Here is a 13,578-nt window from a genome sequence, read left to right as displayed (position 1 = left end):
AGTTTGTTTCTACCTTTTTGTGTTCTTTAGTGATCAGCAGTAGAACATAGGTACGTTTCAGGGAAATATGAGTTCCCGACTAGAAAAGGGAGAAAACCAGCTTTTTGTGAAAAGATACATTTCAAACATGACTTTCACGCTGATGCAAATATTTTTTGCTTTTGTGGCAGCTCAAATATCTAAACAACTATACCAACATAACACAAAAAGGGTTTTTTAACAGCTAAAATATCTAAACAACTATACCAATATAACACAAAAAAGGGTTGTTTTACATCAAAATAACAATTTATTTACAAATATAACACCATGAATTATTTACAATTTTCACATTTGGAACTGAACTATGTGTGTGCAAACGCATGTGTGTGTGTGCGCGCATGTGCGTGTGTTAAAAAGTCCCTACAATACACTCCTCCACTCCTCTCACTTCCTACTTCCTGTCGTGTGTTTTGTCTATTATAGGGATAGTTGGGATTTTTTGACACAAAGTTGTATGACATCCCCATCTTGTTTACGTATGTGTTCCACAGCGGAAGAAGATGTGAGCGTCTTCGTCAAAAAGTCTGAACTATCCCTTTAAGACGATCCCCGCCGGGCTCTTATCAAATGCGCTTCCGCCACCTTGTGGCCGTTGTTAAGGCTTAAAAGTGCTCTGAAGTGTTAATGCATTAGTGGAGAGTTGCGTCATCACTGCTTTTTGCCTCTCGGGCAAAAAAAACTTAAAAGACGTTGAAATATGTTGTTGGGATTGAGTGTTTGAGAGTATAAAAACGTACAACTACCTCTTTGGTATTGAATGAGTTAATAACATCCGAGCATGATCCAGCAAGAGCTTCAACTCCACAATCAGCAGCTGCCACTCTAGCATTACTACAGAATCTTTATTTTTGCAATGTCTTTATTTTCATGTATGTTGATTCAACTGTTCTTTTGTCATTCCAGGAACTGTATGACCTGTCTGTAAGTAGGCTGCTCCCTCTTTGAGCAATACATCCATTTTCTTTTTTTCTTCTTTTGTACAGTAGTCGTATGCACTTCAGTCTTGTTTCTTCCTCATTTCTAGTCGCAATATGAGATAGGTATCGTGCGGCAGTTTCCATTTTCCTCTGCACTCCAGAGGATGAGCGTGGTGGCTCGTCTCTTGGGGGAGAAACGTATGGACGCCTACATGAAGGGAGCACCAGAGGTGGTGGCTCGCCACTGCAAGACCGACACAGGTGAGCTGCATTGGCTCTTTAGGTACAACATGACAACATTGTCAACACGCTCGCAGGCGTTCGTGTTATAACCGTAAACATGTGCAAGTTTAATGTACTCAGTAGAAATTGCAATGCTCTTGGGTATCTCGCTGTCTCTTTGTAGTGCCAGACAATTTTCCAGAGGTTTTGGAGGGCTACACCAAGCAAGGTTTCCGAGTAATAGCGCTGGCTCATCGTCGTCTTGAATCCAAACTCACGTGGCACAAAGTCCAGAATATAAGCAGGTAGGTCAAATCAAGAGATTTGATGACCTAGCTTATTAGGGATGCAGCAGTTACAGGTAACCCACTGTACTATTTCTGATTATTATTAAATGAAGCATGAAAATGGCATTGCTGTCTACTGTCAGGTAAATCATCAATAAAAAAAAATTCTCAAAAAAATATATTGATATAGTGTACGTAAAAATTGAAGGATGCGGGGGCCACTTTGCTGTGTACATTGAAGACCGACAGGTAATGTAGGTCAGTGTATTGTACTCCAGGCATCCCTCGCAATATCGCGGTTCAGTTAGCGTTCCCTTGCTATGTCACAGTTTTTCAGAAATGAATGAAGTTATGAATGATTGCTGCTTTGTGGTAGACTATGGCCTATTATAAACGAAAGCATATTGAAATACAAGTCACATGTAGTATTGTGGTCACCAGGTGGCAGTAATGACACAAAACATTGAGACAAACACCGCATGAAGTCATGAAGTCAGCCATGGCATTTCCTACATCAGAGTGAAAAAAGTTCTCCTCCCATTCCGTGTGGAAGTGGTACATTTTTGGCTTCTTAAGTTTAGAAGGAATAAATTGTTATCTCACTAGCTAGCGGCCGTCTCGACTCCCTGCAGCATTAGCATTATGCCATGTGTTGTACACATAAATAATAGGAGTGTTATTTCATGTCGCTCTAATGTTAAAAATCATATTTAGAAAGTGTTAAACAGGTTTTTTATGCCATAACTACTAAAATATGTATTAATTTATCAAAGTGGGGTCTGCAACCAATTAACCTCTATAAACTAGGGACGACTGTATTAATATAGCACACAGAAAAGGTGAACACTGGTGGGGCCTCAAACCAACCCAGTGTAGGTCAGTATATTGTACTCTTTGTGTTTCTTTTTAGGAGAGTCTGAACAGAGTGTTGATGATTTTATTTTTAATAAAACTCCTTACCTGAAGTGCAGCGTTAATAGTTGCATCATGCAGCACCGTTCTCATCTCTACTGGACAACGGCAGTGCGCTGCTTTCATTTTATGGACTCGTCATTGTCCTTTCAAAGAGGTGCAGTGTTCAAAAGGAGGTGCACTGTGCCTTGACATTGAGACCAGGAGGCGGGAGGGCCCAATGGGCACGTAGCTGAGTAGATCTTACGGGTCCGAATCACCTTCCCACATTGCAGACTGTACTGATATTGCCTTGTACTGTTGCATCCCTACTAGCTATACTGTGTATTGATATGAAAAGGCCTTTCAATAATAATCAAAGTAAAGTGTAAATATGCATACGTTTCCACCTTCCCGTGAACTAGAGAGCACATTGAGACAAACATGGAGTTCCTGGGTCTAATAATCATGCAGAACAAATTGAAAAGCGAAACACCAGGGGTACTGCTGGAGCTCCACAGAGCCAACATTCGCACAGTCATGGTGACTGGTAAGCTTCAGCTTCCACCTGTGTACCTGTACACATCATCCCCGTTGCTGGCACGTTTTTCCTCATCCCAGAAACAAACTCTTGGCCTTTTTTTTTTTTTTTTTTTTTTTTTTTAGGAGATAACATGCTGACAGCCGTCTCTGTAGCTCGAGACTGTGGAATGATTCCGCCGCAGGACACGGTCATTATTGCAGACGCCATCCCGCCGCATGATGGGCAGACTGCGAGAATCACCTGGAGATACGCAGACAAGCCAAGCATGGCAACATGTGTGGAGGTGAGCATGTAGCGTCAAGTGAATGTGCTTACAAGTCTGCATGGGCCGCTATCAGATTCTGAGGTTATGATAACCTTGGTCAAAAAGATCACGGTTGGACGGTTTCACGGTATTATAAGTCTAGCTCTAATATACTGTATGTTACTGAAACAGAGAGAAAAGAGAAAAAAAGTCAAATCAAGACCGTCATTTTTAAAACGTACACCTAGGCCTGTCACGATAATCGACAAATTGAACGCTAAAAAAAAAAAAACAGGTCGATAATTATGACACCCTTGATAAATTGACATGTGCATGTATGCACGTGTTTTATCTGCTCGTCCCTCTGTGCCACACAGGCCGGATGACAAGAGGGTTCACTCTGCATCTGCCTGGGCGCATTGCTTCTTTCGTGGAATGAACAGAGAGAGTGGGCCCTCATCTCATTCAGCCTCTTCGTGGAGGCGGGGCCATGAGTGAGTGGATACAGAGGGTTTAGCAGTGAGCTTCGTGAGGCAGCATACGCTAACATTAATAAGGCGCAGAAACGATGGTTTTTGAGTGCCACAGCCGACAGCCACAATGTGGGAACATTTCGGTTTTAAACAGAATGAACACAGATGACCGACACGGACAGTTTTCTCAACTGGGGGAAAAAAAACTACCATTATAGGTGCCTCGGGCAGCGGAGCCTTCGTCCCGACAGTAACGCTTACTGAGGCGTTTGGTCGGCAAATATAAACAAAACAGTGCAAAATGGTGCTGCCTACATTGCAAAAACATACGTACAGGCAATGTCTGTGTCAAGCTAATGTCTCGCACAGGTGCACCGTACACTATACTTGAGTACCATCTAGTGGTTCAAATGTGTAGTACACCTGTCATGACAATTATTGAAAAACATTGTGAAAAAAATGTTTTTCGATAAAATCGATTACCGACAATAATTTGTAGCACAATTATTGACCAGCAAAATGTGTTATCGTGACAGGCCTACATATATTGTATTTTCCAGACTAAAAGTCACTCCGGAGTCCCACCAGCCAAAAATCCACAATGAAGCAGAAAAAAGACACATGTAGGTCGCACTGGACTATAAGTCGTTTTTGTGGGGAAATGTATTTTATAAAATCAGAGACCAAGAACAGACATTTCATCCTGAAAGGCAAGTTCTCGTAATGACAATAAAAGGGAGAACAATAGGTTTAATAAGAGTCTGTTAACATAACGTGAATAGGTGGTATGTTAAAGTAACATTAACAGTTACTCGGGTAACTATAGCTTAAGCAACACAACACAACATAACACCTTTCTCAGTTGTCTTTATAAGTTGATGTTTACATTGTACATTTTCAGTCGTACATGAGTGATAGGAGTAGCAGATACTGGCACACAAGCCTAGAGCGCCCTCTCGTGGCTGTCAGTGTGGGGAAAAAAAACATAATATAAGTCGCTCCAGAGTATAAGTCACAGGACCATCCAAACTTTGAAAAAAAGTCAGACATATCGTCGGGAAAATACGGTAACATAACATGATGATGGTGGAACATATGTAGTGAAATACATATAAAAAAATAACTGAATTATTTCTAAATAAAATGCAGTTCTCAATGCATTCTACTGTGGATAATCCTGCAACTCAAGTCACACACAATAGATACTTTTTTAGCAAAATTAACATGTATTTTAACTCGTTTGTTGTTACGTTTCCAGGTCATGTGATTGTTGTTAGCTACTGAGACGTTGTTACATGTGGGTTGCTTGTTGTTCAGTGGAGAGTAAACGCTTTATATCACGTATCCTCCACTCCTCTCTCCTTCTCAATTACATCTCCACTTGTGGTGACCCTCCACATGAGTAATATGTCCACCCACAACGGCGCAGCCGTGCCGACGCCGCTCACTGCTAATGCCTGCGCTATCTATGCCCGACGTACGGCAGCACAACACACGCCTGTGATTTCAACACATCCAAGCCCAGCTTGGACTGCGAGGAATAACACAGGACATGGCAAAGTATTCCCACACAGTGGCTGCGCTGGACCTCCACTTTCTCTCATATTGTACAAACGGTATGACGCAAAATGTTAGTGGTTTTGAAACCGTGTCTTTTTCATACCGTGTATACGTTGAAACCGGTAACCAGCCTATGCCAACTTACAACTTTGCACCATTCTGGTTTAATGTTGATGTCATTGTATGGCATAGGTATGTAACCTGCATGTAAATGCTGCTTTTAGGAGGTGAACATCAGCCTGGAGGATGTTTGCCACATCGATGAACCCAAAGAGCAGGAGCGGTACCATTTTGCTATGAATGGAAAGTCATTTTCCGTCATTTCGGAGCATTTCCCAGATATTCTTCAAAAGGTATGAGGTCTTTAGAAAGAGTACATTTAAAGATATCAGTTGTTGCTAATACCTCATGATTATCTTGTAGCTGGTGCTGCATGGGACAGTGTTTGCCAGAATGGCCCCGGATCAGAAAACTCAGCTCGTTGAGGCCCTGCAGGATGTGGAGTGAGTACAAATGTCTTCAATGTCTTCCACAATCAAGCGCATTTTTTTATATGTTTCTGGTCTGGCCTGTGTGAACACACCCTGAAAGTAATCCAGCATGATAGTAACGTAGAATAAAAGATGTGACACATTGACATGACATTTTGTCATTTGCTCACAGCTACTTTGTGGGAATGTGCGGCGATGGAGCCAACGACTGCGGGGTATGCCCCACATCTTTAGAAGTGACCGTGGGAGTGGCAGCAAAGTGTTGAAACAAACATCTGTCTCTTTTTTTTAGGCTTTAAAGAGGGCTCATGGTGGCATCTCACTGTCAGAGCTGGAAGCTTCTGTAGCCTCCCCCTTCACCTCCCGAACACCCAACATCTCTTGTGTCCCAAGCCTCATTAGGTTGGTTTCAACTTCAGTTGAATTGTTTTCAAGTTGTTTTTTAACAGAGAAAAAAAACATTCACTTTTTTTTTTTTTTTTACAGGGAAGGTCGAGCTGCTCTCATCACCTCCTTTTGTGTATTCAAGTTCATGGCCCTTTACAGCATCATTCAGTACATTAGTGTCACTCTCCTTTACTCCGTATGTACTGCTTCTGTACTCAATAACTACCTGAAACATTCACGACAAATACACTCCTGACATGTTGTTTGTCCCCTTAGATTCTTAGTAACCTTGGAGATTTCCAGTTCCTCTTCATCGATATGGCCATCATTCTTTTCATTGCTTTCACCAGTAAGTTTGGAAATGAGTAGAGGGATAAGTTGTAATCAGATCAATTATTTATTAATGACTGATTTTGCTCCACCTCCGCCAGTGAGTCTCAACCCAGCATGGAAAGAGCTGGTTTCACGTCCTCCTCCGTCAGGCTTGATCTCAGCGCCTCTGCTCTTGTCTGTGCTAAGCCAGATCCTCATCTGCTTTGGCTTCCAGATGCTTGCGTTTTTTTGGGTTAAATACCAGCCCTGGTACGCCGTCTGGACACCACTTTCAGAGTGAGTCCCAGCCCAAACAACATCAACTTCTAAGCACAAAATGAATACAGACATTCAACATCAGTACGAGTCTACTTGATAACGACTACTTGATGATGATGATGATGACATTGTTGTACGTTGTGACAAATGTGCACATTTTGCGCTCGACATCCTCAAATCTTGCCTTTATGCATTTCCACACAGTATCAGCATTTGGGAACAAATATAATCGTGAAAGATGAACGGGAAAACACTGAATCTTATCTGTGCAGCATGATGGTGCATTCAAGGATGGTGGAACAAAGTGAGAAGGGTCACATCTCTCTGAAACACAATGAATAAAAAAAGTGGGGGATTTCTAACTGTATATTATTTTTAATAAAATAATAGCCCTCACTTCCAAAATTGTTATGCATGTAAATACAATTTGATGTGGGTACTTGCAAACAAATTTTTGTTTAGTGTTTCAGCCCCACCCACAGACTGGTACCGGGCCACGGCAAAGCACTTCAGCACAGCAGCTAGCTAACACAGCTGCTAGAGTGTGAGCCAATTAGCCTAGCGCCATTATGTTATACAGTGGAACCTCGGTCAGCCTGTGTCACGAAAAAAATGTAACCCACAATTTTACCTCACTTTGCATACATTTTACGGTTACGTAATATGCATGTGAAAGACGTGTTATTAATACACTGCTTGAGTTCAACTGTCTTCTTGATGTAATTTTATTACAAAATGTCCTTGTTAGCAGCTTGCTAATACATGGAGACAGGAACCGGAGTGTGAGCCAATTAGCCTAGCGCCATTATGTTATACAGTGGAACCTCGGTCAGCCTGTGTCACGAAAAAAATGTAACCCACAATTTTACCTCACTTTGCATACATTTTACGGTTACGTAATATGCATGTGAAAGACGTGTTATTAATACACTGCTTGAGTTCAACTGTCTTCTTGATGTAATTTTATTACAAAATGTCCTTGTTAGCAGCTTGCTAATACATGGAGACAGGAACCGGAGTCGGCTCAATCGCCAGTTTATGATGTCATCAGCGGTTGACTCTATAATTCTTTGCTAACTAACACAGTTACACCCCAAATCTCAAAAAAGTTAACACCAAACACGTTATTGTAGTTGTACGTGTTTAATGTTTGACATGTTTTATGTACATAAAACAATTCTTAATGCATATAAACAACGACTGCAAGGGATAAATGAACATTTAAGATGACTTCTACCTTCATTGAGGATGTGATTGTTGTTAAAGATATGTTGTGGCAGTGAGATCAACACTGACAACACCTTCCTGTTTTGCTGTGAGTTATTTCTTGGATTCAATAGTGTTTCTCAACTTCTTTATGGAAATGCTGGCACCTGCAACTTTCTTTGGCTCCATTTTGGGTTATTTGCATCTGCAATCAACAAGAAAAGAGAAACACTATTGAATTAAAAAAATCATTCATGGCAAAACAGGAAGGTGGTGTCCATGTTGATCTCACGGCCACATGGTGTCTTAGGCCTCAGTCACATCTTCAGTGAAGGTAGAAATAACCTTAAATGTTCATTTGTCCCTTTCATTCATCATTTGTATGTGTTTCTGTGAATATTGAACTCTTTTATGCATGTAAAACTATAAAAACAGGTTTCGTGTTAACATTTTTGGATTTACATTATTTCCTGTCAGAAAAATTAATTTGGTGAGAGTACTGTAAATTCCGGTGTATAAGCCGCTACTAAAAACTTTGAACCCTGCGGCTTATAAAGCGGTGCAGCTACTGTATGGCTAAATTCTAATCTCCTTTACTTCAGTACTACTACTACATTGTTTAAATACTGTGCTGCTTGCGTGTCAGGGAGGAAACGGTAGCTCGGCAGCAGCCAATCACGAGCTGTCAGTGCACTCACAACAAGCCTGTCAACCCTTTGGATACAACATGCACCAATGCCAATTTAAAATGAAAAAACTCTTAAATATAAAATCTAAAAATATGTTTAATGAGCTTGAGATGTCAAGTGTGTGTGTGAAATTTGAGGTTAATACTGAATGTGTGAAAAGAATTGTACAAATGTATGACTGTCATCTTTGACTGTGCCGTGGATGCTTTCAGTGCCTGCAACGTGTCATCGCACTTAAACATGTCCGAGCTGAACGACACAGAAGTGGACGACCACAACATCAGCAACTATGAGAACACCAGCCTTTTCTATGTGTCCTGTTTCCAGTACCTGATTGTTTCCATTATCTTCTCAAAGGGCAAACCTTTTAGGAAGCCAAGCTACAAGAATTGTAAGCGCACCTCCCAGCTTCCAAGAAATCACTACATACATACAAATGTACTTTTACACGTTGCATTTGTGTCTTTTGTGCTCCCCGCAGGGCCTTTTGTTGTGACTTGTTTGAGTTTGTACATTTTCCTGCTGTCCATCATGTTCTACCCCGCTGAAGCCATTGATGACTTCCTGGAGGTAAAAGCATGACAAGCATATTTAAGCCATGATTGACTAAAATGCCGTACAACTTTCTCCATGCAGATTGTCTGTGTTCCAATGGATTGGAAACTAAAACTCCTCTCCGTCATCGTGATCAATGCTGCTGTGTCTTTTGTGGTAGAGGTAAGACACATGTAGCAGTGTCATAATAATGGCTTGTTTTCCCATGAAGAGGGTTTTTTGTTTGTTTCTCATGCAGTGTCTTCATCTTGTGTCACTACCTCAGCAGCAGTATCTTAGTTTTGTTTTGAGAAGCTGTGAACCTGTTTCTTTGGAAGGCTTCTCCTCGTATCGAGCAGAAAGATTAGGAGGAATTGGAATGCATGATAACGGATAGTTTATGCTGACTTGCTTCACTTAGTGGAGCAGCCTTAACAAAGCTTCCTAATACTTGGCTGCCTTTCCATACACGCAATGCTTAGCGTGAGCGCTAGAGCAGGGGTATCCAAACTGCGTCCCGGGGGCCATTTGTGTCCCCCGATGCTGTTTTTTTTTTTTTTGTTTCATTGGCTCACAGCACATTCTAAAAAGAGAATTTAACAAGAAAAATAACGGCAAAAATGGGATAATCAGCATTAATTTTTCCAATAATAAAGTCAATATTAAGAGGAAAAAGTTGCAATTTTACAAGAATAAACTAATTTTAGTTCTATCAAGTTAAAAGGAAATTTTTTTTTTTCCAAAACCAACTAAAGAAAATAAAGTTGTAATTTTTATGGGTGAGGAAGATGTTATATTACGGGAATAAGCTCAAAATATTCTATGAATAAACTCATTATATTATGAGAAGAAAGATTTCAAGAAGAAAATTCAAACGGACAACAGAAATGGAAGAAAAAAGCTGTAATTTCATGAGAATATATTTGTAATATTAGAAGGAAAATAATGTCACGTTAGTAGCATAGAGTTGAAATATTAAATAAATTTTATTGGGATTTTTTAAAAAGTTGTCATAGTATGAGAAACAAACAAAACAAAATAAAGTTGTGATTTTTGGACAATTAGGTTGGGTGTATTTTTATGGAGATAAAGTCAAAATGGTAAGAGAAAAAAGCTGTACACTAGGTCCCCAACTTACGAACAGCCGACTAGCGAACACTCGCGGATACGAACACAAGCCGACTGGTCTATATTTTATTTTATTTTGCCTTGTAGTCAGTCGCTCAGTGTTTATACTGCTACTGTACATGCTTGACCAGTAGAGGGCACTGTGACACTGCTAATGCAGCCTTGAGCTAATGAGACCAACAGAGAAAGAGTTAGACGCTGGGGAGATACAGTGTAAAGCTAAATGGAAAGCTAAATTGTACAACCCGGACAGAGCGTGTGATTAAAGTTTTATGAAGAGTTAATAGGCCTGCTTAATTCTACACCACCCACAGAACACTACCTGTTTTAGAAGAGTCTAACGACGACGACAATTTGCCCTTTTTTTTCAATATTTACTCCTCCAACTCCACCACAATGACGTATGCTCGACCACTCCTCTTCAAAGGTAAATAACATTTATCATTACGTATTATTATATCATTTTTATAATTGTTTTTTTCATTAATTATCCTGGTTTAATATTACTACTGCATCCAAACTCATATTTACATACATACACATATACTGTATGTATACACATACATGTAGTACCTATATCATTGGTAATATTACCTTTTCCCCTACTTAAGAACAATTCGATATAAGAACGGTCGTCTGGAACCAATTGTGTTCGTAAGTTGGGGACTTAGTGTATTATTATAACGAGAACATTTTTTTATGAGAATAATAACTACTTTGGGGGGGAAGTATAATATTATTTGTTATATTATAATTTATTATGTTGTATAGTTATTATAATTACAAGAATATTCATATTACAAAAAGATAATTTAGAAGGAGAAAGTTTAAAAGTTGGAAAATTTTAAAAAAAAGCAAAAATGGGGGAAAAAAGTGCTGTAATATTACGACAGTGAAAATATGATATTATAATATGATCCTAAATGTATTCCAATGCCATTTGTATGCATGCTCAAAATAAATTAAACCATTAGAAAAATATTAAGAGAAAAAAGACGTATTATAGTGAGAAAAGAAGTAGCAATTTTACAAGAATATTATGAGTCACTTTAGTAGCATAGAATTGAAATAGTAAAGGAAACACTTTTTTTTTTTTAATTTAAAGTTTTAATTGTAAAAAGAATAATGTTCATAATCTTAAGTTGTACAAATAAGGTCAGGGTAAAAAAAAAAGTTATTTTCTGGGAATAACGTCATAATTACGAGGAGAAAATTTACAAAGATTATTTAAGAATAAAGTTGAATATTTGGAAACAGCAAAAATGGAGAAAAAAAGAGCAAATAGGCTTTTTCACCTACACCACAAAGCTGAGATGCAGTTTTTCCTTCTTAGCATATCTGCATGTGTTGCTTTCCAAAATATCAAAGTGGCATCCTTTCATTTTTTTTACTATGTGGCCCACGCTGGAAAAAGTTTGGACACTCCTGTGCTACGTGGTGCTACCAGTGCCAACTGCTGTCAAATTTGGACTAAAATCAAACACAATCATTGACCTAATAATCGACGATTGTACTAATTTGACCTACACTGTACATTTGTTATTGTTTTTATTGTTGCGTCTAAATTCTAACTCCATGTGATGATTACCGCAAAAAAAACATTTAGCACAGAATGAGGCCCGCACCTTCATGCAAAAAAAACAAAACAAAACAAAGCAAGCTACATAAAATCAAATTAGCCTTTCTGTAATTCTGTCCCCTGCCCACTGCGCTGTAGACCTTCATCATTGACATCGTCTTATGGAAAGTTGTGTTCAACAGAGACAAACAGGGCATCACTCCTGCTGCCCCACCAGCACAGGTTGGGAAAATCTGACATCTCTTTCTAGCCCTTTCAATTTCCCCTTGTGTGGTGTTCCCTCTCTCTTTCTTCTGACACATCATCATCATCAGCAACCGTAATCACCTTTTTGTTTGTGTTCGGCTTGCCAAGCCTCAACAAGCTGACATGATTGCTTCCCCCACCTTCTCTCCCGGTCTGCTGCCCCTCCCGCCGCAACTTGCTGGCCTCAAAGCTCCACTTGCTGCATCTGCCTCTTAGCTTCTTCTTATACCACGTATTACTCGTCAGTTAGCCATCTAGATACTGAAGTCAAATGCGTGTCTGAAGGAGGCTAATCACCAGCGTCTTCCTCCAGTATGTTCATATTTGACTTGTTTACCATGTCAAGATCTGCTGTGAAGTCCTTGGTCGTTATCTCCATGCGCTTCTTTTGAAGTCTTAAGGGTCGTGTGTCGCACAGAAAAGCTTTCACCAGCAAACTCCCCAACTAATGCCCAGTTTTGTTAATGCATGCAAAATAGTTGTGTAGTGTCATAGTGTCACTCTGACATGAGGAATCCTCCACTGGTTTTTACCAATGTTGCCTGAAGCGTTGGACATTTGTTTTCCTTTCTCATCTTCAAATAGCGTAACAGAAATCATTCGGCTCAGTGGTTGAATGTGCATATTTAAGTACATTTCGCACATTTTGTGCATAATTTAAGCATTTTCAAGCATAAAAATGGCTTAATGAACTAAAATACAAATAGTCATCCCTCGCCACATCACGATTTGAATTTCATGGCTTCACTCTATCACGGTTTCTCAAAAATATCTTTAATCATGTTGTTTCATCGTTGAATAAAGCCTTTTTTTTGTCCAAAAACTTGCAGATTTAAGCACATTTTCCATATTTTTTGCCTGAATTAAGCATTTATTTTTGTTTTCGCACTGTCGTCGTAGTCAGTGTTCAAGTTGACTGTGAGTTCATCCATCCATTTTCTTCCACTTATCTGTGTCCGGGTCAGCATTTTCAGTCGGGAAGTCTGGACTTCCCGGTCTCCAGCCACTTCTTCCAGTTCCACCGGGAGGACACCAGCGTGTCCTGGGTCTGCCCTGGGGCCTTCTCCTGGCCGGGCATGCCCGGAACACCTTACCAGGGAGGCGTCTGCAAGGCATACGGACTAGATGCCTGAGCTCTCGATGTGAAGGAGCGGCGACTCTACTTCGAGCTCCTCACCTTACCTCTTCCAGCCACCGCACGGAGGAAACTCATTGCCAATGCTTGTATCTGCGATCTCGTTCTTTCGGTCACAACCCGAAGCTCATGACCATAGGTGAGTGTGGGAACATAGATCGACCGGTAAATTGAGAGCTTTACCTTCCAGCTCAGCTCTCTCTTCACCACAACGCTCGGGTACAGCGATCGCATTACTGCAGACGCCTGTTGACCTCACGCTCCTACCTTCCCTCACTCGTGAACAAGACCCCGACATACTTGAATTCCTCCACCTCGGGCAAGACCTCATTTCCTACCCAGAGGGTGCAATCCACCTTTTTCCGACTGAGAACCATGACCTCGGATTTGGAGGTGCTGAGTCTCATCCCAG

The 13,578-nt window shown here is 40.3% G+C and overlaps 1 protein-coding gene across 4 annotated transcripts in view; it reads left to right on the top strand.

Moving 5' to 3' along the window:
* Nucleotides 1-13,578, top strand: part of atp13a3 (ATPase 13A3) — a 46,090-nt gene that overhangs the window by 25,204 nt on the left and 7,308 nt on the right. The window contains exons 18-33 of one of the 4 annotated variants that reach the window (XR_008572663.1): nt 946-963; nt 1,067-1,220; nt 1,366-1,486; nt 2,785-2,909; nt 3,026-3,186; nt 5,405-5,533; nt 5,604-5,683; nt 5,844-5,886; nt 5,964-6,073; nt 6,158-6,254; nt 6,335-6,407; nt 6,490-6,667; nt 8,757-8,935; nt 9,026-9,114; nt 9,181-9,261; nt 9,338-12,007. Coding sequence is in view for 3 of the 4 variants with exons in the window: in XM_054789250.1 (XP_054645225.1) it covers nt 946-963; nt 1,067-1,220; nt 1,366-1,486; nt 2,785-2,909; nt 3,026-3,186; nt 5,405-5,533; nt 5,604-5,683; nt 5,844-5,886; nt 5,964-6,073; nt 6,158-6,254; nt 6,335-6,407; nt 6,490-6,667; nt 8,757-8,935; nt 9,026-9,114; nt 9,181-9,261; nt 11,924-12,007 (1,722 nt within the window). In the remaining variant the exon portion in view is untranslated. The remainder of the gene's footprint in view (nt 1-945; nt 964-1,066; nt 1,221-1,365; nt 1,487-2,784; nt 2,910-3,025; nt 3,187-5,404; nt 5,534-5,603; nt 5,684-5,843; nt 5,887-5,963; nt 6,074-6,157; nt 6,255-6,334; nt 6,408-6,489; nt 6,668-8,756; nt 8,936-9,025; nt 9,115-9,180; nt 9,262-9,337; nt 12,008-13,578) is intronic. The other 3 variants (XM_054789250.1, XM_054789254.1, XM_054789251.1) reach the window with 3 other exon arrangements.

Source organism: Dunckerocampus dactyliophorus, chromosome 10, assembly GCF_027744805.1.
Source record: "Dunckerocampus dactyliophorus isolate RoL2022-P2 chromosome 10, RoL_Ddac_1.1, whole genome shotgun sequence".
Taxonomy (NCBI): Eukaryota; Metazoa; Chordata; class Actinopteri; order Syngnathiformes; family Syngnathidae; genus Dunckerocampus; species Dunckerocampus dactyliophorus.
This window is presented reverse-complemented; position numbering and strand designations above follow the sequence as displayed.